Raw genomic sequence first — 25485 nt, 5'->3', positions numbered from 1 at the left:
AGAAATAGCAGAAACACCATTACATTTCTTACTGTTTGGAATGTAATAATTTAATCATTGCTAAAGGTGAAATGTTCAAAGGGTAGAATAATTCAGATTATTTTCAGGGTCTAAGAAGAAAAAAAATAGGCCGGGTGCGGTGGCTCGCACTTGTAATCCCAGCACTTTGGGAGGCTGAAGCAGGCAGATCACATGAGGTCAAGAGTTCGAGACTAGCCTGGCCAACATGGCAAAACCCCGTCTCTACTAAAAAATATACAAAAATTAGCCAGGTATGATGGCGTGCACCTGTAATCCCAGCTACTTGGGAGGCTGAGGCAGGAGAATTCCTAGAACCCAGGAAACGGAGGTTGCAGTGAGCAGAGATCACACCACTGCACTCCAGCCTGGGGTCAGAGTGACACTCTGTCTCAATAAATAAATAAATAAATAGAATGGTGTCTTTCCTTAGAATTGCGTAACAGTAGATATTCTAGTGTAGCATCCAGTATGGATGGACTTACAGAAAATGGACATAAACTTGCATAAGTAATGAGATAATCTAGAAAAATAAAACTCATCGGTAACTATATCATTTTTTTCTTTTACGGGAAGAACGGCTGGTCTGAATACACTTCTATGGTGTTAGGAATTCTAATTACCTACAAAACCAGAGCGAAATTGAAGTTCTAAGATGGATTTTCAGTATGATCTCTTCTGATGCGCCTTTACAAACACAGTAATTTAAGATACTAAATTGAAGCCTGGATCTGCATATCAAAATGTAGGGCACGCTTACTTAGGAAGAAGATCAAAGGGCAGTTTTCACATTATTTTTCAGCTTGACCCTGAAAAATCATTGCTCCTAAATAAAATGAAATATCATTTGAAGTCATGTATTATGATCAATCCCATCTGTTCAACACACACACACACACACACACACACACACACACACACACACACATTTTTAGGAAAGACTATAAATTAAATGTTCATGTCAAATTTTTGCTAAGTTGCTTCCCTGAGATGTTACATCTAGAACCTCCGGGATGGCTATGATTGGAATGTGTCTGCCTTTCTTTCTTTCTTTCTTTTGTATTTTATTGTGTTTTAGGTTTGGGGGTACATGTGAAGAATGTGCAGGATTATTGCATAGGTACATACATGGCAATGTGGTTTGCTGCCTTCTCTCCATCAACTATATCTGGCATTTCTCCCCATGTTATCCCTCCCCAACTCCCCACCCCCCACTGTCCCTCCCCTAGATCCCCCCAACAGACCTCAGTGTGTGATGCTCCCCGTCTGCCTTTATTTCTAACATGAACACAGCATGGCCTTCCTGTGTGGAAGGTGACTTTCCAGGTATCTGAGCATCTTGGGGAAGCTGATTTCTACAAACCACAAAGAAACTCGCTTCCGTATTCAGGTCCCTACCTTGTATTCAGCACGATCCTTCAGCCTGCCCAGGGCTGAAACTTCCTTTGTCCTCTTTGGGCCCTCAGATGAGGTCCAAAGTTCCTTAGCTGGTGTTGCTGAGGCTGTAACACATTCTCGTTCACCCCATCAGGGCCTCAGCTCATCACAATGCTTATTCAGCTACAAGCTTGATGTGCACCCCAGGGTGACACCCAGAGAAAACAGAGCCTTCTCTTCTCGGTGGGTTACAATATTTCAGCTAAGGCCTATGCTTTAAGATTTGGGACTCAATTTTGCCCTTCCAATCTGTCTGTATCAGTACTTGAAAGCAGTTTTTCTTGAACGCATTTTACTTTGAATTTGAGATCTACTTTTGATGCTTCTTATTTAATAAGGTACAGGCACAGGACTACATTCATTATTTAGACTAGAACTTATTTTGCACTTGATGTTAAGAAAAATCTGGCATGCTTGTTCAGAGTAATTGCACAGAATGAAATGAACCCAATTTATGTAAAGGATTATTGAAGGAATAAAAAACTTCCAAGGTAAGCCTGTTAAATCATTCATTTAGTAACTGACTGACATTTGCACAGATCTGTATCCTGCTCTTTGCCAGGTTTTAAAGCAAAGCAAAGAAGCAATTATTTTAAAGTGATGGTGAAAAACAATATTGAAAGAAATCCTGGAAGGTGGATCTATTTTAAGTGATTATTCTCTCTTAAATAATGTAATTCGCAGACTATGGAACTAGGCCCAGGGAATCATTTCTAGCCTGTCTTCACCTGGCAACCTTAGACATTCCAGCATTAGAAGATAAGTGCAATGCCAATGATGTCAACCACTTCTTTTGGAATAATTATGTCTTATTCTTTTAAACATTTATATTTTATTTTATCATTTAAGTTTTTGCTATGCATGCATTACACAGGTGCAGTTAGGCTTAAAGTCTAAGTCTAGGATTCTAGCTCCTTGGAAAATACTTGTTTCTTTCTCTCTCTTTTTCTCTCTCTTTTTTTAAATTGAGACGGAATCTCCCTATGTCTCCCAGACTGGAGTGCAGGGGTGTGATCTTGGCTCATTGCTACCTCTACTGCCAGGTTCAAGCAATTCTCATGCCTCAGCCTCCCGAGTAGCTGGAACTACAGGTGCACACCACCACTTCCAGCTAATTTTCTTGTATTTTTAGTAGAGATGGGGTTTCACTATGTTGGCCAGGCTGGTCTTCAACTCCTGACCTCAGGTGATCCACCCACCTCAGCCACCCAAATGTTGAGATTATAGGCACGAGCCACCGTGCTCTGACACTTGTTTCTCTTTATTTCCAGTTAATGTCTAAACTCATCTGATAAAAAAGAAAATAAGAAAGAAAAACCGATGTGAAGAAATTGTAAATCTAAATGATTTCTTCTGCTCTACAAATAAAAAGTCTAAAATTAGATGAATGGGTAAATGCAACATTTTTATCAATTAATCAATCTGTAGACTTAATAACAGAAACATTTCTGGCCATCAAAGTAGGGGAAAAATTTTTAATTGATTTCTCAGATGATTTTTTTTTCCAGATTGTAAATAAAGTGGTCTAATGTTTTCTATTTGGATGTTTCAGGAGACATACAAATGGAATACAGTACATAGACAAATTAAATGCTAACATGAAGTAGGAAGATATTAAAATAGCCTGACTTTGCCTGTATGGAACAAAGGCAGTCTACTGCATTGCGGGAATCAAAGCAAATGTGAACAAGAGGTTTTCACCTTGCAAAACTATGAGCTTCATTTGCCCTGGAGAGAGCTACTAGGCAAGGCTTCTCGTGACAGTGCCTGTAGGGACGTCCATGGGGCTGTGAAGCAGGAGTATTCTACAGAACACGCACCTGCAATGAAGGTGTGGAGCTCAGGAGAAGAATCCGCTGATAATGCCCCTCCTGGCTGCACGGTCTTCTGTGCAGCCTCTCGCAGATCAATATACCAGTTAGTTAAAATGCACATCAGTATTTTCTGTCCTTTAGCAACAATGATGGTATTTGCCACCAGCGAGTGTGATCTGTGAAGCAGATTTTAAAATGCAGTCCTGGGATTCTATTATACTGAAACGCCTTTGATTTTCTATTTGAATACCTCCAGCTTTGTAAGTATGTCATCATGCACTCATAATCATAAGAAATTAATTTTAAACTACTCTTCAATATCCATTTTCATATATATTTTCACTTCATATATAAAGTTTGGGGTAAAACAGTATAAGGAGTATAGGAAAATATAACAGATTAAAGGGTAAGACATTTTAAAAACCACCAATTTACTTTGTTCTTCAGAGTTTTTAAGCTTTAAAAATTTATTGTTTTTTTTTGTTGTTGTTGTTGTTGTCATTTGTTTTGAGATGGAGTCTCAGAATTTCGCTCTGTCACCCAGGCGAGATTGCGGTGGTGCAATCTCAGCTTACCACAACCTCTGCCTCCCAGGTTCAAGTGATTCTCCTGCCTCAGCCTCCTGAGTAGCTGGGATTACAGGCGTGTGCCACCACACCCGGCTAATTTTTTTTGTATTTTTAGTAGAGATAAGGTTTCATCTCGTTGGTCAGGCTGGTCTCAAACTCCTTACCTCATGATCCGCCCACCTCAGGCTCCTAAAATGCTGGGATTACAGGTGTGAGCTACCTCACCTGGCCAAATTTACTGGCATTTTAAACCAGTGATCCCCAACCTTTTGGTACCAGGGACCAGTTTGGTGGCAGACAATTTTTTCACGGATTGGGGGTAGGGGGATGAAGAGTAGGGGACGGTTTCAGGATGAAACTGATCTCAGATCATCAGGCATTAGATTCATCAGGCATTAGATTCTCACAAAGAGCGCACAACCTAGATCCCTTGCATGTGCAGTTCACAATAGGATTTACACTCCTGTGAGACTCTTATGCGGCTGCTGCTGATCTGATAGAAGGTGGAGCTCAAGCTGTAATGCAAGTTATGAGAGTGACTGTAAATACAGATGAAGCTGTGCTCGCTCTCCCACACTGCTCACCCCCTGCTGTGTGGCCTGGTTCTTAACAGGCCATGGACTGGTACTGGTCTGTGGCCTGGGGATGGGGGACCTTGTGTTAAGCAGCTTAAGAATTATTCTCTTTCAGAAGATCTACCTGTACTGGGATGACACCATGTTTCTTTACTTTGAGCACATAGTAGGTGCTCAATAAATGCTTGTTGCAAGAATGAATGACTGGCCAGGTGCAGTGGCTCATGACTGTAATCCCAGCACTTTGGGAGGTCGAGATGGTCAGATTATGAGGTCAGGAGATCAAGACCATCCTGGCCAATATGGTGAAACTCTGTCTCTACTAAAAATACACACACACACACACACACACACACACACACACACACACACATACACACACACAAATAGCTGGGCATGGTGGTGCGTGCCTGTAGTCCCAGCTACTTAGGAGACTGTGCAATGAGTACAGATTGTGCCACTGCACTCCAGCCTGGCAACAGAGCAAGACTCAAAGAGAAAAAAAGAATGAATAACCATATGTCCCTCTTTTTTTTTTTTACCATAATAGGTAAAATCTATAAGTAGTGTTATTTTTGCCTGCGACATTTATGTAACAAAACAAAGTTCAGTTTTAGAATTGATTTAAAGTAATACTACAAGAATGGAACATTTAGAAGTTGAAATTTAAAGGATTATAAAAGAAGTCTAAGGTCTGCCATGAATTTCTAAATATATTTGTAAATAAATTTTAGATAAAAGAAAATTTTCAATATAAGCCGTGTAAGTTTAAATTAACATAAAGAAAACACAATTGTTTATAAAAACAATCATATACATTGAGAGAAATGATAACTCTCTATAAACTTGCATTCTCAATATTGTCTGTGCAAAATTGCTTGTAGTGTCCTCAAATGGGTGTCTGTGGCCAGATGCACCGAGAATATCCCCTTAAATGGCATATATTGAGGCAACGTGGCCAGCTGTCTCCTTAAACTAGACGGAGGCTGGCCAGGTCACAGCTGTGCTTTCAAACAACTGGTCTGGATATGTGAGACCTGCAGAACAGGCAGCAGCAGCTGGAAGGCATCCTGTATGTACGTCGTGCTGTTGCAGCCCTGAGACAGGAGAAGAATGAGGTTGAAGGGCTATTTTCATAGTTCAGCTTAACAATTCTTCCTATTGGATAATGTCCCCAGTCTTCAACACCCCCATCAATACTGGATTACATTCATCTTGCAATGCTGATGCTTAAAAGCAAGTGTAAACACATGCTTTTGGATGGAGCATGACCAGCTCTTAATTATCTATACTAACAAACAGAAGAATTTATTCAAAATGAGGCAAATCATTACCATGGACTTTTAAGATCCATCAGTGTGTGTACATTCTTGACCCAGGGTATGTCCTATCTTATTTATCCCTTTCCCAGATCAACCCTACTCCCCTGAAATAACACAAAAACACAGTATGAAGGAGGTCATTTTGTCCTACGCTACAGATAGATAATCAAGAATGGTCAACATAAAGCTAACTGGAGATATTATTGGCGAGTCACTCATGGCAAACTTGAACCCCGTTATCCTCCTATGCGTGGTACTTTCTGCTTGGTTGAGATAGCTGACATTAGTATTCCTGTTTTGTGATGCACTAATACATAGTATTGGATGGAGAGGCTATTTAAAGGTTAGAGTAACTAAAACACGGGAAAACATCTATTGGGGAAATGGAAAAAACGTTTGACCTCATATTGCTCATACTTGACATGGTAAGTTAATTTTATGCCTTCTGGGTGGCCAGGGGAGAGATTTTTCTTGTACCAAATTCTGCCTCTGACTGCCTGGGTTTCCTCTTAGCTGTGTCTGTCCCTCCAAGACCTTTCCCTATAGCTCCTATTCCTTCTCGCTGATGGCATCCCACTGTGGGGCTACATCCGAAACAATCATATTCAGTGACATCACTTTGTTATTTCTGTACCTTAGTCATTTTCCTTAACAGTAAGGGACAAGTCCCCAAAACAATGCTATAAATATATAGGTAGCTACTGTGGTTCGGTTGTGTCACCACCCAAATCTCATCTTGAATTGTAACTCCCACAATTCCCACAAGTCGTTGGAGAACCTGGTGGGAGGTCATTGAATCATGGGGGCAGGTCTTTCCCATGCTATTCTCATAAGTCTCATGAGATCTGATGGTTTTAGAAAGGTGAGTTTCTCTGCACAACCTCTCTTCTCTTGTCTGCTGCCATGTGAGACGTGCCTTTCACCTTCCACCATGACTGTGAGGCTTCCCCAGTTATGCGAAACTGTGAGTCCATTAAACCTCTTTCTTTTGTAAATTGCCCAGTCTTGGGTAGATCTTTATCAGGAGGGTGAAAATGGACTAATAGAGCAGCCCTCCTGAACTTTTGTAATTTCCAAATTTTGCAATGGACAGCCACTTCAGAAAGCAAAACCCTATGATACATGCATTGCCCATAATCAAATTGAGCTTGTTAACACCTTGTGTCTTCAGCTGGGTACCCTGGGGCTGTTACTTATAGTTTATCCACTAACAGAAGATGTTCCTCTACCAATCTTCTACCTTTCCTCTAAGGGTAGAATGCAGTGCCTACGATCCAAGAATGAGAATCCTTCCTGGACCTCTTTTCTTCTCTCTTAGGTTACTGTTACTGGCAAAGACACAGCAATGTTGGTTGGGGCAGCTTTATATCAACACAACTGATGCTGCGAAGTCCTACTGAGCGGGCAGGCCACAGAGTGTGAAGTCACAGAGGATGGTGCCCTTGTCGTTGACTGGGCATAGATTCTCCTTGCCACTGTTGCTGGCTTGGAGCTTAGACACAGTTAAACCAAAGGTTATTCTAAATCGAAGGAAGTGCCCATTTTTATGAAAATCACCGTTGAGCAATAACCCGTCATTGCAGCCAATAATCATAGTGTTAAATCTAGTGTCAAATTTGGCAGCAGAAAGCTGCTTCTGCTGGAGGAAACAGCGACAGAAATAATGTGCAAGCTTAGCGTTTCTTTTTATAATCAGGAATTCTTGAAAATTAGGTATTGTTGCTTCATCAGAGGGTTTACAGCTGGTTGAGTTACACAAATATACTCAAAAAAGACTTGATGATGAGATTTAGAATTGCAGTAACATTTGCTGTGGGGGAGAAAGACAAAAAACAACAACAAGGAAAAGAAGTTCTAACATTTGCTTTGATTCAGAAGCACTTTCTCTCCAGGGGCCACTTACCTCTAACAATACACTACTGATCATGGGGTTAAGGACCTCGGCCTTCTTGTTGCTCTGTGGAATCAGAAGTACGAAATTGACAGTTTAGGTGCTCATACTACAAGGCTTGCCATGTAAAATGTGATGCACTGGATTTGTTGAGGGATTTCTTACAGAGGAAGAGGAGGAGAAGCAGAATGCTTCCTACAGACCAGGCTTCAGACCTGCTGCGGCACCTTTTTAGTCTCATTTAATTGCAACAGAAATCCTAGGAGGTAGGCAGGTATCATGATAACCCCAATTTAAAGAGGAGAAAACAGGGATCAGAGAGGTTGAGTAACTTGTTTAAGATCACATGGCTAGAAATTTAAGCTGAAACCTTTTTCATTATGTAAATTTTGTAGCAGATCTGGGATAAGAGTGAAGTGAGGGAGGCTGAGTTGTGTAGGCAGAGGATTCGATGCTGTCTTTCCTTAAAGTTTTGATAGTTTGATGACCATAATATTTTGGCATTTTATTTTAAGAAATATTTCATTAAAATCGCGATCTAGATTCCTGAGTTTTGTTTTCTGTTCCTTTTTTGGGCCCCTTTCACTTTGCAGGTGAGTTAAGTCCCTCACTCACCTAATCTAGTCTAAGCGTTGGTCTAGTCTTCTTTTCTTTCTCTTTTAAATGCAAACATAGGAACATGATTGTAGGGCATCTTCCAGAAGAGCAGCAAAATTAAGACATTCTTGAATATAACTTGAACACAGGTCAACAGATCCATATTTGAAAAACACAAATCTATGGAAAGCATAGAGTACAGTGCCTGGTATAAAGTAGGGACTCGAAAAGTGAAAGGCAGGCCAGGCATGGTGGCTCAAGCCTATAATCCCTTCACTTTGAGAGGCCAAAGTGGGTGGATCACCTGAGGTCAGGAGTTTGGGACCAGCCTGGCCAACATGGCGAAATCCTGTCTCTACTAAAAATACAAAAACAATTAGCTGGGTGTGGTGGTGGGCACCTGTAATCCCAGCTACTTGGGAAGCTGAAGCAGGAGAATTGCTTGAACCTGGGAGGCAGAGGTTGCAGTGAGCCAAGATCATGCCACTGCACTCCAGCCTGGGTGACAGAGTGAGACTCTGTCTAAAAAAAAGAGAAAGTGAAAGGCAGAGTTGGAGTCATTATCTTTGCTTATGCTGTCGGTCTATCAATCAATAGTCTTCTCTGTCTAAGAGTTCAATCTACTCTTAGACCATAAACCATTAAAAGGATTGGTGAGAAAAAGGGCAATCTTAATAAGTTAGCTTCTTTTAAAGTACCTGGAAGAGTTCATTATAAAGAAAAATATATAAATTAAATGTATCTTCTCAGAGCAGCCCACTTTCATTGACATTACTTTACTGAGGGTGAAGTAATGTCTTACTGGGGAAACCATAATGGAGTCTTGGGAGAAACCTCTTTAAAAACCCAGTCATTTTAGTAAGTAACCAGAAAATCCATTATGGTATTTGCTTTCATGTTTATTTGATTATCAATAAACCTCTAAAATATAATCAAATGAGGGCAATAAGATGACATTGGTTTTCAGAATCAATGAGGTATGCAAGCAATTTAAATAGAGTCTAGAGAGCAATAAACACTCATTAACTTCAAGTTATGAATAATGGCTGTTTCAGAGAACAGAAACACTGAATTGATATAAATGATTCATCACAGCACAAGATCAGAGGTATTGTTGTGGTGAGAGGGCATTTCTAAATTCTGTTTTAGATTCAGATTTTTCTTCCCCAAAATAACCTGTGTGCTCCTAATTTTGTTCTTGCAAACACTTGTACGTGTGCGTGTATACATAAATATATATAAGGTCAAGTGCATGGCCACCTGCTAGCACCTTACTACATAAAATATGGACCATGGATCAAGACCACTGTCATCACCTGACTGCTTACTAGAAATACAGAATCTCAGCCTCTACTGAATAAAGATCTTCATTTTAACAACATCTCCAGGTGATCCATGTGCACCTTGAGGTTTGAGATGCTGTGCTGGGATAAACCATGCGAAAAGGAATGGAAAACAATACCATGAATACTACCCACTCATGTAGATACATTAATATTTAACAATATTATGCAAAATATAATACACACAAACATGCACACAGTTACGTTCTCAAGCCTAAACAAACCCAGAGAACCAAAGCGTTGGTCTCTGTCTGATGAATCTGTTGAATAACCAACTGGGAATTAAGAGCTCTTCTAAGAGGCTTGGGGGACTCAATTCACCCTTCTGGGCCTCAGTTTCCTCACCTGGTAAACTGTGAGAAGGGTGACAAGAGGGTGCACTAGAGCCTTAGGAACTGGAGTCACCAAGGCTATTCCATCTTAAGACCTCGCACCTCTCTGCAAGCCTAGTGTTTATATCAAAGTCCATGGACATCAGGTAACTTGGACCACGCTGAGGGCGCAAATGCATTTTATCCAGTCTATGTTATCAATGAGCTTCTACCTCTCTTGTCATGCTGCTTGTACACAGTGAAGCTCTATTGCTGAGGACCTGAAATTAGACAAACCTAAAAGGTGCTGTTCTACAAAATAGGAGAAGCAGACCGGCTTTCTTGACAGCAGAATGAATAGGTGGTGTGTAGCTCACCCCTTATTCACAGAGTCACTTACAGAAGGGTGGGGGACAGGCATCTTTTTGGGTGACAGCCAGGTCTATAGTCATTTCTCACTTCTTTTGAGAAATGCTTTTGGCCTGGGGAGGAGGAGGGGGAGTGCCCCAGGAGCCAGGTAGGTCTGCACAATGAGACGCTGTCCCCAATTGCTGCTGAGTGAAGCCAAGGTGGACGTATGACCCACACCAATGAGCTATTCAAACCTTCTTACCCAGGAACCAGGAATTTGAATGGAAAGACACAGGGTTAGGAACTGCTGTCACTGAGTCACATCAACAGCAGCACTTTAGAGAGAGTATATGTAGGCCAGGCACAGTGGCTCATGCCTGTAAGTCCAAGGCAGCTGGATCACCTGAGGTCAGGAGTTTGAGACCAGCCTGGCCAACATCATGAAACCCTGTCTCTACTAAAAATACAAAATTAGCTGGGAGTGGTGGCCCACACCTGTAATCCCAGCTACTCAGGAGGTTGAGGTATGAGCATCACTTGAACTCAGGAGGCGGAGGCTGCAGTGAGCCGAGATCACACCATTGCACTCCAGCCTGGACAACAGAGCGAGACTCAGTTTCAAAAACAAAAGAGAGAGAGTGTGCATGAGCTCTGGGGTTGGATCCCCACAGCCGTTCACTTCCCCCACGGCCTATTGTAAAGCCTCCTTTTTGTCTGAATTTTTTCGAACGTGTTTCTGTTGCTTCTTGGTATGGGTTGAATTGTGTCCCCTGCAAAAAGACATACTGAAGTCCTAACCTCCAGCACCTCAGACTGTGACCTTATTTGGAGATAGAGTTGTTGCTGGTGTGATAAGTTAGGATGAAGTCATATTGGTCATGCTCTAACCCAATAGGCCCGGTGTCCTTATAAGGAGGGAAATCTGGGCACAGACACGCGTGGAAGGAAGATGATGTGAAGACACACAGGGAGAAAGCAGCCATGTCAAGACGCACAGAAAGAGACTGGAGTTCTGCAGCCACAAGCCAGGGAATACCTGGGGCTACCAGAAGCTGGAAGAAGTAAGGAAGGATCCTAGAGGCGCTGGAGAGAGCAAGGCCCCAATACCACCTTGTATTCAGATGTCTAGCCTCCAGAACCACAAGAAAATAACCCGGTTTATGGTACTTTGTTAGAGCAGCCCTAGGAAACTAATGCATTCAAAACCCAAAACCAATCTAATTAGAATAGGAAGTAACCTGCTGTTTCTCACGGAGAACATCATCAGGCTTTGCATCCAGGGTTTTAAAAGAAAAAACAGGAACGTTAAAGGGAATATTTTCCAGGAGTTCAAGACAAGCCTGGCCAAGATGGTGAAATGCTGTGTGTACTAAAAATACAAAAATTAGTCAGGTGTGCGGGTGGGCACCTGTAATCCCAGCTACTCGGGAGGTTGAGGCAGAGAATTGCTTGAACCTGGGAGGCGGAGGTTGCAGTGAGCCGAAATTGAGCCACTGTATTCCAGCCTGGCGAGACTCTGGCTCAAAACAAAAAAGAAGTATTTTCCAATTTTCTGTGAGCCCACTAAGGTGAAGCTATATAATATGACTTATGGCCAAAGAAAATAATGAGAGGTCACACCTCCAAGTGAATGCTGAGTCTTTCAAACTTGTTACCTTGAGAACAGAAACAGTTGAGCCAATCAGTAACATTTTTCTTTTGGTTAAAGTCAAATGTGACAATGAAACAAAGAGAACTTTATCTTGCATGGCTTGTAAAGTAGGCTCTGAGGGCAACAGTCAATGAAAATATTCAAAATTAATCATTTTAACAGAGATTCTGAATTACATATATCACAGATATTAAGTAATTAATGGAATCTTCATCTGACACCTAAAAAAACAAACAAACAAAAAACAGAGGTTCGACAACTCACTCACCCAACATCTTGTATGTCTGAGATGGCAGATTCAAGGCTAGAACCCAGTCAGGAGAGTCCTATGCTGCCTGTCCTTAGAGAAGTTGCTCTTGGCCTGACTTTAGCTTACATCACGACACAGCTTTAGTTTTATGGAGCGATTAAAGAAAGTGCTGCATCTCCGTATTTCCTCACAGCCCCTCACAGAACTACTTCCCTTAAAAAAGGTGGAAAAAAAAAAATCCAGACTGTAATCTTACCCCAACAGTGGTTAAAGAACTCGTAAACTTCTTTGATAAGGAGGCCACTTCATTGCACATTGCAGTAGTTAATCTGAAATAAGAAAACAAGAGAGCTTTGGATGTTTTCAATAAGGTAAAATAATTGAAGTGTCATGACAGTTTCTGATACTAATTCAGTATGACATTTAAAAGAATACCGCACACGCTTGAAGATGCTCTACAGAAATGTGCAATCTGACGGTTCCCTCAATAATCTTCCATGATTTGCAATCGTGGTTTAATCTAATCCTGGTTTTCTTTCCAGGCTTAAAGAATAATCATCCAACTCACCTGACCTCCTTTAAAATCAAAACTTTGTGTAGGAAAATATCAGGCTTCAGCTTCACATGTGTCAAGGTATAAACTCTTGCCACATGGCTGGTTTGCAGTTTTTTGGTCATTTCAAAATAATCATGAACATTCACTGAGGCACTATGTTAAGCACTTTCATATGCCTAATCATATTTAATTCTCAGAGTGACCTTATGGGTTACATAATTATTTCCATTTTATATAGATGGAAAATCAGACATTTAAGAAAGTTAGGTGGCCAAGCATGGTGTCTCATGCCTATAATTCCAGCACTTTGGGAGGCCAAGGCAGGTGGATCACAGGTCAGGAGTTCAAGACCAGCCTGACCAACATGGTGAAAACCTGTCTCTACTAAAAATACAAAAAATTAGCCAGGTGTGGTGGCACGCGCCTATAGTCCCAGCTTCTCGGGAGGCTGAGGCAGGAGAATCACTTAAACCCAGGAGTGCAGTGAGCTGAGATTGAACCATTGCACTCTAGCCTGGGTGACAAGTGCAAAACTCCGTCTCAAAAGAAAGAAAGAAAGAAAGTTAGGTAAACTGTTTAGGTGCTTAGAACATGCAGGAAAGGTGGATTCAAATTCAGGTGTCTCTGGATATTTTGATTTTTTAAAACTATTTGCTTCAAAAATAAAGATCCTATAGAATATGTTTTTAATACTTATATTAAAATTCCAAGTTTATTCTAGGCATTCCACTTCTGGGACTTTATTCTAAGAAAATAACACAAGATACACACAAATATTTAATGAAAGTAACATTTATCCTAACAGTATAGATGATGACAAAAACTGAAAACAATTTAATTACCTAACAATGTAGTTATGGTCTGCTATTTTTCTATCAATTAGTGCACACAGCTCTCATGAATAGTGATTGAAATGCTATGGGAAAAACAATAACCCCAAGTCAAGAATCTTATATGTTAAAAGATCTAGTAAAGTCAGCAGAGGTAAGTTTTGCTTTAATAAAAGAGGCCTTATCTAACATATATTTAGGTTTTATGAGCTATATCCATCCACCCATCCATCCACCCATCCACCTACCCATCCATCCATCCATACATCCACACACCCACCCACCTACCCACCCATCCATCCATCCACCCACCCACCCATCCATCCATCCATCCACCCACCCACCCATCCATCCACCCACCCACCCACCCATCCATCCATCCACCCACCCACGCACCCACCCATCCATCCATCCATGCACCCACCCATCCATCCATCCATCCACCCACCCATCCATCCAAAACTTGTCTGCAGAAAGCATCAAGAGTAAAGCCAGGAGCTGTCCCAGAGCCATTCGGTCTGTGTTCTTGGGCAGGTGGGTGGGGAGGCACTTATTTAACAGACAAGTCAGGGACTAAGCGCAGCTTGGTAAGGCTAGGACAATCAGGGCTGGGAATCAGAAGGGAGCAAAGAGTAAGGTCCTGTTACCCACACCTAGGGCTTCTGAACTTTAGTTCTCCACTTTCCAATTAGTACTGCAAAGATAAACTAGTACCTACGGATTGCCCTCAGCATTTTCAACCTCTCTTACTTTGTGCATTCCTCTTCTTTCTAAATATTGAGACAAGTGTGTATTCTTTCTGGGAATATTAAGGTGGGGATTATGTGGTTCTCAAAATAACTTTGATTTTTACATTCTTAGATATGGAAATCTAGGCTAGATGAAAGATCTCTACAAGTGAGGAAAAATGCCACCAGTAGAAAGACACTAATGCTGAATTTTTGGAAGATCTTTCCACGAAAAGCTTACTCCCCAACCTACAACACCAAAGCAGTAATAAGCAAAGACTAGTTAGCTAGCGAAGTGGCTGTGTTGAGACCTGTGTGTGTCTGTTCCTGAATATTTTCAGGGGCTCTATTTTGACCCCTGTGTCTGTATAATAACACGAGGGTACTTAGGCCTATGTTAATTTTCTATATCACAGTAATGGCTTATTTTTCAGCTTCATACCAATTATTTTCATGAACACTATATCAACTGTTTTCATGTATATTCACTAGATTGCATATTCATATCTGTTACATACCTAAATATTTTCATTTTACTTAATAAAGTAATGATAATAGCAATTATTTGTTGAAGAACATAATAGAGGACACCACATATGTACACACATACAACCCAGGTGAACTGTTTAATATTAGCTACCATCATCACCCGAGTTTAGAATATGCAGAGATGGTATAAGTCCCCAGGAACAGTGGAGTGTATTTGCCTATTTTTGTGAATCTAGCTAGAAGTTATTAAAGTGTCCTTTCTCTATTCGTGTGTATGCTGAAAATGTAATTACCCTCAAAAGTTTTTACTCCTAAGACTATGATCTATTAAATAAACACTTTCATGCCTCTGAATGATTTAATGTGTCTTCCCTTAAATCTCTTCATGAATAATTCCTAGAATGGCTAGTGAAGTCGTCTTCTCTTTGCTAACATAATGCATTTGTTAAGGAAATCCTTATTTCTGGCCAGAAATAAGGTAGCTCACACCTGTAATCCCAGCACTTTAATGGCTTATTTTTAAGGGGGCCAAGGAAGGCAGATCACGAGATCAAGAGATTGAGGCCATCCTGACCAACATGGTGAAACCTCATCTCTACTAAAAATACAAAACTTAGCTGGGCATGGTGGTGTGGGCCTATAGTCCCAGCTACTTGGGAGGCTAAGGCAGGGGAATCGTTTAAACCCAGAAGGGAGAGGTTGCAGTGAGACGAGATCGCACCGCTGCACTCCAGCCTGGCTACAGAGCAAGACTCTGCCTCAAAAACCACAACGACAACAAACAAACAAACAAACAAACTAACTAACTAACTAACTAACAGAGAAATCCTTATTTCTTAAGGTGACCATAGAACAATAGAATTGGTTGACTTGAAATCTGAATCTCTGGCCAGGTATGGTGGCTCATGCCTGTAATCACAGTACTTCAGGAAGCTGAGGCAGGAGGATCGCTTGAGCCCAGGAGTTTGACACCAGCCTGGGCAACATAGCCAGGCCTTGTCTCTGCAATTAATTAAAAAATAAGCTGGATGTGGTGATGTGCACCTGTGGTCCCAACTACTGGGGAGGCTGAGGCGGGAGGGTCGCTTGAGCCTTGAGGGAGTTTGAGGCTGCGGTGAGTCATGACCATGCCACAGCACTCCAGTCTGGGTGACAGAGCAAGATCCCACTTCAACAAACCAAAAAACAAAAACAAACAAACAAAAAGAAACCTTAATATTTCAGTGGCTTTGAGAGTACTGGTGTATATGTATGTATCTGAATGGTACCTATATATAAAATTGGAAAATAAGAATTTAAAGTGACATTTATTTACTTTATTAGAACTTTTGCTTGGTCCAGAGCTGGTTTTTCCTCTTCTTGTCCATGAAGAATTAATTCTGCTACTTTATGAAGCTGCTCGATACAGCGCGCTGTTACCTCTGCCAGACTTTCGATGGACAACATGTATACTTCCTGAAATGAATAAATATGAGGAAGAAATTTATCGAGCAGATGCTTTTATTAAAAAATGCTGTGACAATAGAAGTGATATAATTCTTTTAAAAATACACTAAATATAACACGAAATAGTTAACCTGAAGATTATGAGCATATTGAAGACTTTTTAAAGTGCAATGCTGCCAGAAAAATGAAGTATTGTCAGGCACCCAGGGATGTGGAGAGGCTGTTCACAGCTGCGTCCCCAGTGCTTACAGCAATGCTGGGCACAAAACAGGCAGGCACTAAAGAAGGCGTGTGGAAGGCTGGCTGAATGCGCAGAGGTCAATGGATATTTTTCCTTACAGTGATCTAATCACTGCAACCCGCCTCCTGGATTTAAGTGATTCTTGTATCTCAGCCTCCCAAGTAGCTGGGGATACAGGCTTGTGCCACCATGGCCAGCTAATTTTTTTTTGTTGTATTTTTAGTTAACACGGGGTTTCACCATGTTGGCCAGGCTGGTCTTGAACTCCTGAGCTCAGGTGATCCACCTGCCTTGGCCTCCTAAAGTGCTGGGATTACAGGTGTGAGTCATTGTGCTTGGCCAAAAAGTTACTTTCTTTAAAATTAAAACTCAGATGAAGTTACTACAAACTCCTCTATTAAACATAGGCAGGCTATAAACTATGCACACATAAATTTATTAAATTACAGAATAAAAGCTGTGGCAATGCATTTTTTTTAAGGCTTCAATTACCTCATTAGTTATGGGACATAAGGACATTTTATAGTAACATATTTGCATATAAGATGAAATTCTACCCTAAAGATAAATCAACTACGTTCCTAAAGATCTTTTTTCCCTTTAAATTATAATTGTAAAGCTATGGAGAAAAGTGACAAACTTTGTGCTAAACCATGCATTATCTTGGCAGACAGAAATTTCAGTGTTTATTGCATTTCTACTTATATTTCTATAATATGGAACAAATGAAAAAGAAATGCCCTCTCCTCACTTAAAACTAAGTTGCTAATAAAATGAACATTCTATTATTACCTTGTAGGTGGACACTCTAGGATAAATTTACCTCTATGGTCTTAGTTCTCTTTTCTTCCTTTTTGTCTTCTTGAGGGTCGTGAGGTTTCTCTTCCTTTTCTTCCTTCTTTGTTTCCTCCTCTGACTCTTTTGCCACATCTACCGACACCACAGTCTGATCCTTTTCCACCCAGTCATGAGCCTTCCTCATGGCCTGCAAAGGTCCCCAACCAAACAATTCTTTTATGCTGCAAATATGGAAACCAAGTCATTCCAACCCCAAGACTAGAATCAAGTGGCTCTAAATCTTCAAGAATGGCCTGGCTTGCTGCATTGGCTCGTGCCTGTAATCCCAGCACTTCGGGAGGCTGAGGCAGGTAGATCACGAGGTCAGGAGATCGAGACAATCCTGGCCAACATGGTGAAACTCTGTCTCTACTAAAAATACGAAAGAAAAAAAAAAAATAGCCGGGCGTGGTGGTGCACGCCTGTAGTCCCAGCTACTTGGGAGGCTGAGGCAGGAGAATTGCTTGAACCCAGGAGGCAGAGAGACTGCTGTGAGCCAAGACTGTGCCACTGCACTCCAGCCTGGGTGACAGTGCGAGACTCCGTCTCAAATGGATCTCTGTATGTTTAGAGGGTGACAGGGCAATTTCTCAACCCCCTAAAAAGATAGCCTTGTTGTTGCTTTCTGGTAAATATAAAGTAGAAAAAAGGGACAGAATAGAAAGTATGGAAAGAACATTGCAAGCCTGAGGACTCTTTAAAAAGCATTTAAAAGTGATATCCCGATAAGAATAAAAATGACAGTCACATTGAAAAATCTATAGCATATTTTTCACTTTTCATGATCATCTATAAAAGAATAACAGTAGTTTTAAAAATACGGGTTAGAAATTGAGCCAGGGCCGTGGCTACAGCAAATGTCCTCATCTGACATATCTCAGGAAGCTCTTAATGTTTCGTGAACCTAATGTGCTGGGAAGGTGAAGGAGGGCTCTGCGTTTCTTGATTCATGACAGGTCTGCCAACCTCTAGTGGGAGAAGAGAAGGGCTGTGGGAAAGGCCTGGTGCTGCTCTGTGTCTAATTTCACACGAGTGTGGTTTATGCACCATGTGCCCTAAAAAATCACGGCTAAGTTAAACAGTCAGAAACCTCCTCCCCTGTCTGCTATTCCCTGAATTTAGAAAGAAAGCGCAGACTCATTCCAATTGTGTTATCATCGTTTAAGCTGTTTGCTTAAGTAAAAGTTGTTTTGGGGCACAGGCTAAACTTCCCACCTTAAATCTTATACATCAAAGTTAAAAATATGAGTGTTGAATGGTAAGTTAGCAGTAAGAAGATCTGGGCAGAGAAAACCCAACAAAACTGTGCTCCGTGTGTCCTCTTTCAGAGACAAAGATTTAAACCTATGCAAATGAGCCGGTGGAATCTCAGAGCCACCACGTGCCCGCTCTGAGCAGTGGCAGTGCCACAGGGAGATGAATGAGGCAATTTCCCACTGTGTTCAAGTCACTGACCTGCCAGAACCAGTGACCCCATCAGAGATAAAGAAATTATTCATCTCACTACCTCATTCTGCCCTTTTCCTCACCTACCTGGATAAGGGAGTGCCTGTGTAAACCACTGCTTGCTAAAAAGAAGAGAGAGAGAGAGAGAGAGAGAGAGAGAGAGAGAGAGAGAGAGAGAGAGAGAGAATGGAAAAACACGAGGTTTTAAGTAATTAGTGATCATGTCCCCTAAAGAAACTTCACAGCAAGACCTTGTACTAATTTGCAAAACATACTGTGGTATTTCTAGAGGAACCCAGACTGTTAAAGCTGGAATGGTCTTAGACATGATAAAGCCCCTGCGCTCCAGATAGGAGGGACTGTGGGGTTTACCTGGCTGACATGCCTCTCTCTGCTTAGTTCTGGCACGTTTCCTTAGAATGGGGGTGGGGGATGAAATTTGAAAAAGCCTTTTAATGGTTCTGCACCCTTTTCCCCTCCTCTAACCTGATGATAACTACTGCTCTGACATAACATTCTATTTTGCCATGAAAAGGTAAGTGACTTGTTCAAGGTCGCAAGATAATTACCAGTAAAATTACAACTAAAATGCAGATTTCATGACACAGTCTACATGTTCTCCACCACCACATTCCTTGTGTTGCCTCCTCAAATCTGATTTTCTCTTTTAAAATTTGAGATGGAGTCTCAGCTCACTGAAACCTCCGCCTCCTGGATTCAAGCGATTCTCCTGCTTCAGTCCCCAAGTAGTTGGGATTACAGGCATGTGCCACCACACCCAGCTAATTTTTGTATTTTAGTAGAGACGGGGCCGGGCTGGTCTCAAACTCCTGACCTCAAGTGATCTGCCCACCTCGGCCTCCTGAAGTGCTGGTATTACAGGTGTGAGCCACCAAACCCAGCCCCCCGCCCACCCCCACCTCAAATCTTAATTACTGACCTCGAACTTCTCTCCTGGCACTACGCCATATAAGATTTGGGGGTTTTCTGTTTCAGGTACATCTCTGGAACTTTACAACAGAAAGTCTCCCATGCACTCTCTCTTTTTTTTTTTTTTAACCAAAAACTATAAATCAGAAGGTGCTGACCTTATTGAGTTTGTCAGGTGTGGCCGCCACATGTAATTCAAAGAGAAGCTCTGTAAGCATGCGAGCAAATTCTTCTCCCTTTTCTTCTAAGCCTAGAAATAGAACATGACAGAAGAAGCGTGATTTATTTTTCCTCCTTCAGGATGTGGCAGCTCCCCCAGCGTTCCAGCCTGCAGTTGGGGTAGACTAAGCAGAGGTTGTAGCAGCCTGCCCGCCAGCCGCCGGGCAAAGATGAATGTTTTCCATTCATGAGCCTGGCAGTGAGGCAGCAGAGGCATCCGGGTGTGGCCCCTGAATTTTTTTTTTTTTTTTCATTCATCCAACAAACGTTTATTGGGCTTTCCAACCTAGGTACTAAAGATACAAAGCAAATAAGAGATTGTCCACAACTTATTGGATTTATGCCACATCCTTTCACCTGGGTGGTACAAAGGTCATGAGTACACTAAGGATTTTTAGGGTCTTGACAAGTTTGTAGATAAAGCATGTCAGTGACTCCAGTGTAGGGGGGGCTGGGAAAGGGTTTGCATCCATCACTGTCCTTTAGATCATTCACATCTTGTCCTGCTGCTTCCTGGACAATCTAGAATAATCTCCTCATCTCAGAATTTTTAGCTTCATCACCGGGCCCCTGCTACTGGCAGCTTCTGCGGGGACACCCCCAGGCCAATCCAAAGGCAACAGAGGGCAAGGAGGGACCTCGCAGGTCTTGCTCACAGCTATAGGTGGTCAGCAGCTATTTGCTGAAAGGAGGACTGGATGGAGAAATGTATGACCTTTCTCAGGCCTAAGGGACCCGGGACAACATCATATTTGTGACTTTGATATTGTGATGCTTAGCATTGCAACCCTAATGATACCCAGGTGCCCTCTTATGTCCGCAGAGCCAAAGTGCTGAACGAGCCTAATTAGTCTCAACCATCTCTCTGGAGAAATTTCCCAACGTTCCCTAGGATACCTGGCTGGTCCTACAATATTGCTAAATGATCCGTCTTCCTTTCACCCTGGAAGCTACTGAGGGACAGACACAGTATTTATTCTGCTCACTCTTGAATCCAGAACATCTAACACAATACCTCATATATAATAGGTGCTAAAATAAATATTTACAGCATAATTTATGAATACATTGTATAACATTTAATAATATGACCTATTAATATATATAACATAGTTTACATATTAAAATATCATATAGATCATAAAATAAAAAAATTAGGATCCTTGTGGGCAATAAAGAGATTGTTAAAGGTTACAATCTTATTTTTCTCTTTTAAGATATCTGCAAGGCCGTGCCATTTTTGACATTTCTGAAAGGTGCTGAAGCATTGATTCCACATGGGTTTATTACCCGTTTGGGGGATAATAAAAGCATTCTCTGAGCATCCAGTTCTCAGAGGGGTATGAAGTAGGCTTCCTGGAGGAGGTAATGCCTGAACAGAACCTTCAAGAATGAGAATGCATTAGGGCTAGACAGTCTCAGAGATAGAGAACAGAGGTAGAGACAGAGATAGAGATGGAGATGGAGATGGAGACAGAGATAGAGATAGAGATAGAGAAAGAGCTGGGCACCGTGGCTCACACCTGTAATTCCAGCACTTTGGGAGGCCGACGTGGTTGGATCACTTGAGGTCAGGAGATGGAGACCAGCCTGGCCTACATGGTGAAAACCATTTCAGTAAAAGAACAAAAATTAGTCAGGCATGGCGGCATGTGCCTGTTATCCCAGCTACTCAGGAGGCTTGGGCAGGAGAATTGCTTGAACCCGGGAGGTGGAGGTTGCAGTGAGCTGAGATTGTACCACTCTACTCCAGCCTGGGCGACAGAGTGAGACTGGCTAAAAAAAAAAAAAAAAAAGAAAAAAGAAAAAAAAGACAGAGAGAAAGACAGAGATAGAGATTGATTCCATCCGAAGCTGAGATTCTCTCTGCTGGGCAGAGGTCTTGGTCTAATCTTCCTCAGGGAGGGAAAGTGAGAGGGGCCGGGCACTCCTGGGCAGCATCGACAAGGTCTCCTTCCCAAACTGCCTGCTCCTCATTCTGCATGAGGTCGTGTTGCAGAGCAAGGAGAGTTCTGGGCCAGGAACTGGAAGGCATGGGTTCTATCCAGCTCCTGCCTCTGGTAGTTTTGTGGCCTGGAGCCAGGCACAGAGCTTTTTCAGCTTCCACTGCCTCCTCTGAAAATTGAGGACAATAAAACCCACCCATCTCCTCTTTATAGTTGTTATAAGGAGCAAATACTACAACAAACGTGAAAGTGCTTTGTAAACATGAAAGTTTTATGTAAACAAATTGTGTGCTACACTGATACAAACATAGGGAGAGTAAAAGTATTTGGGAGGAATCAACACTAAATTCAGATTCAACACTAAATTCAGATACAAGCACTTTGTAGAGCTCCAGCTTTTAAAGGTGTATTAATTCTGCAAAACATAAACCAACAACTTTTGGGAAATATTTTAGAAAAAAAATCATAGAGAAAAATGGAGGTTGATAAAAACAGATAATAATGAATGTTGCAACAAACAATACCTATTACTGCAACTCTTGGTCTGTACACGTGGCCAAGAGGATCTTCACTGGAGCAATAGAAATAGAAAATGGCCTTTTAAAATCTCTTCTCAGCCATGGTAAATCAAATTAAGAGATCCATGGCAGTGTGATAAAATTACACTCTGCTGGAAAAACAAACATGCAAATCATTAGCTAACATTATTAAATGCAGAGGAGACCAATATTAAATTCATCTAAAAGATGATAGCTTATTACATTTTCTGAGAGGACCAAATGCATTATTTAGTTAGGAGGCTTTTAGGAATGCAATGCTCATAAGGGGAAAAAAACAAATGGATGAAAATGCTGTTTTCTTCCAGAATTTTGCTCCTGGATTTCCTACTCACCCCCACCGCAAAGATTCCTCCCTATAGCTTTTGCGTAATCCCTGAAACTTTCTGGAGGTGTGACACTTTTGATTTCATGACAACGTCTCTCTTCTTTTCTCCCAGTTTTTCATTAAGTTTCTGAATGCCATTTACTTATTAAATTAAGTTAATTAAAATTAATAGTGTTTTGATAATCTGGAGATGCCCTCTTGGGAAAACTGATACATTATGGGAGATAACAGGGTTTTGCAAATTAAGGAGAGGCGAACCCACCATTGCTGAAGCGTGCTGTTCAGCACTTCAGGTTTTTGCATGTGTATATGTGCATGTGTGGTATTTAAAGAAGCTGAATTTACTGAAGGTCAACATTAAGACTAGAATACATCACGTACAGTGACATTTTCTATTTAACAGTATGGAATTAAGTTTCCCCTCCAAGGAATAGCACCAGTTGGGGATGCAATACTTTTTTAACTGCATTGGCAAGAATGTCTCCTTGATGTTAGGGAAATGTGGGATTCTCTTTTTGTCCCTTTCTAAATGACACCCTTAATAGAACCAACGTCTACCTCAGACATCATGATTCTTGAAGAGAAAGAACTTGATTTCTTTTTGGTGATTGCTAGTCTGGGAAACGGCCATCTATTAGTTCATCCTGGGTCCACAAGGTGAGCCACATGACCTTTGACAGCTAGTGTTTTAGTTTCTTCATTAGAAAGACAAAGACGAGGCTGTCATCCTTTGTGACTCTGGGAGGAAGATACCAATGCTCAAAAGCACGATTCCCAACTGTCTCTGATACTGGCCTCTTTCTATGCTTCAGTATAATTGATTCTTTTATTTTGATGCAATGAGCATAAATCTCATTAAGCTGAAGGCATATAAGGTCAGTGTGTGGGATTAAAGAGGGAAGTGGTGTCTAAATGATAGTTTCTGAATGCTTAGAATAATTTTGCCCTGAACATCAAGGCTCAAGCATTTGAGCTTTTGTGTTTGAGCTTTGATTAAAGGAATGTAACATGTCTGGGCACAAAACACTGCCAGCGATTTAAGAATGTGCATTATCATTACTGTGCATGCCAGGTAATAAAAACAAGCATAATAATACATGAAAGCCATACTTTATTGCACCTTTACTTTTTCCTGGCACTGTGTTAGCACTTTAAGTAATAAGCACAGCTAACATTTTTGAGCAGTTCTGTGTGCCAGGCACTGTAATATATGTTTTTACATATGCTACCTAATATGACCCTTACAACAGCAAATATATATATATTTCTTGGGATATATTGGGATTTCTTTGAAATACACACACACACACACACACACACACACACACACACACATATCACTCTCTCCATTTTACAAGTGAAGATACAGCATTGCATTTCAGAAAGGTTATATAATTTGTTTAAGGCCATATAACAAGAAAGTGGTAAAAAGGTTTCAAATGGGACCCTTCCAATGGTCCTAGGAGAAGCCAGCCCTGTCTCTGAGGTTGTCTGGCCTTTTAGCATAACTAACACGAAACAGCTGTGGGGCGGTGGTTGGTTATGACATCAATAAGAAATCACTCTTCATGTACATAGCAAGTGTTTTACTCTCTTCTGCTCCCAAATGGACAAACCTAAAGGAATCATTAATCATGCCCAACCTTGAGAATAAGTTTTCCCCTCCTAAGGAAGCCTTGCTCCTCATAAAATAAGTTCTAGTCTCCTTGGGTCAAGTTATTATCTGGCTGGAAGATTACCGGGCAGTGTGACTGCCAAACTGATGTATCACGCCCTGGTGCCTGGGCAGAAAATGGTACAGCCTTTGTCAGAACTGAACTTTTTAGGTAAAGCATAGGACCTTTGCCAATATACCCTAACTCTTACACCTATAAACTAAAAAGAATAAGAAAAATATGAGAAAAAATTCAGGGAAAGATTTGCCCACCATCAACATTAATCACACTAACTTTCCATGTGGATAAAAATGATAAGCAGCAGCATAAACTCCGGTCATCAGGGCCATTTAGCACGTTGCAGTCTTTGTTCATCTGACCATAGGCATATGCATTTATTGTACGCCTGTGGTATGCCAGGGATTGTACTGAACACCAGAGGCACAAGAGTTCCCCCCAGTGACAGAGTCATCTAAATCAGTGTGAGCAGCTCCTGTAACAAGAGCAGATGCGCAGTGTATTTTGGAAGCATGGAGGAGGAGCACCGGAGTTATGTAATTCAAAGGGCTGTGCTCATTAACAGCAGTTTCATAAGGATTATGCCAGCAGTCTGTCTTGCTATTTAACTTGTTTTCCTTTACCTTGTTCTTCTTGATTTTCTTCATTCTCTAATTCTTTGGCTGCAAAGACGTCTTTAATGGAAATTAGGTCATTTTTTAAGAGTTCCAGCATCTCTCCATCAAGTGATGCTAAAAATGACTGAATCTGAAAAAAAGAAATAGGTCAGCACAACTGTCATCTTTCCTTCTCATTAATAACGTTTACATTCAGTGGTCCCCGGTTTTCCCAGGACCGAAGTGATTCATGGTGTAGGAGGCATCACTGGGTTGAATGTTGGCTTGATGCCTATTAACTGTGCAACTTGGGGCACGTTAGATAAGCTCTCTGGGTCTCAGTTTTCTCATGTTTAAGGTGAGATTCTTTGTGGAGTAAATGAGATAGAAAATGTGAAGTACACTGTGCAACTGCACACAGTAGGTGCTATGTAAATGGTGGTGGTAGCTCTTCTACCACAGTGGTTGAAAATGCAGTTCGACATCAACCTTGAAGTCAAATATCAGTTCCTCACTTACTATGACCTTCGTTAA

General features: G+C 41.3%; 1 protein-coding gene across 3 annotated transcripts in view; it reads right to left on the bottom strand.

Moving 5' to 3' along the window:
* FAM114A1 (family with sequence similarity 114 member A1) overlaps nucleotides 1-25485 on the bottom strand; it is a 94559-nt gene that overhangs the window by 5202 nt on the left and 63872 nt on the right. Inside the window, exons 8-14 of one of the 3 annotated variants that reach the window (XM_039468524.2) lie at nucleotides 24979-25102; nucleotides 19791-19882; nucleotides 17243-17404; nucleotides 16048-16187; nucleotides 12386-12458; nucleotides 7639-7692; nucleotides 2901-5510 (exon numbers count right to left, since the gene is read on the bottom strand). In XM_039468524.2, coding sequence (XP_039324458.1) covers nucleotides 5409-5510; nucleotides 7639-7692; nucleotides 12386-12458; nucleotides 16048-16187; nucleotides 17243-17404; nucleotides 19791-19882; nucleotides 24979-25102 — 747 coding nt within the window. In that variant the 3' untranslated portion in view covers nucleotides 2901-5408. Of the gene's footprint in view, nucleotides 1-2900; nucleotides 5511-7638; nucleotides 7693-9174; nucleotides 10159-12385; nucleotides 12459-16047; nucleotides 16188-17242; nucleotides 17405-19790; nucleotides 19883-24978; nucleotides 25103-25485 lie in introns of those variants that run through there. The other 2 variants (XM_074396016.1, XM_074396015.1) reach the window with 2 other exon arrangements.

The sequence above is a fragment of the Saimiri boliviensis genome, chromosome 3, assembly GCF_048565385.1.
Source record: "Saimiri boliviensis isolate mSaiBol1 chromosome 3, mSaiBol1.pri, whole genome shotgun sequence".
Lineage (NCBI taxonomy): Eukaryota > Metazoa > Chordata > Mammalia > Primates > Cebidae > Saimiri > Saimiri boliviensis.
Note: the sequence above shows the minus strand (reverse complement) of the source record. Positions and strands in the feature narration are given on the sequence as shown.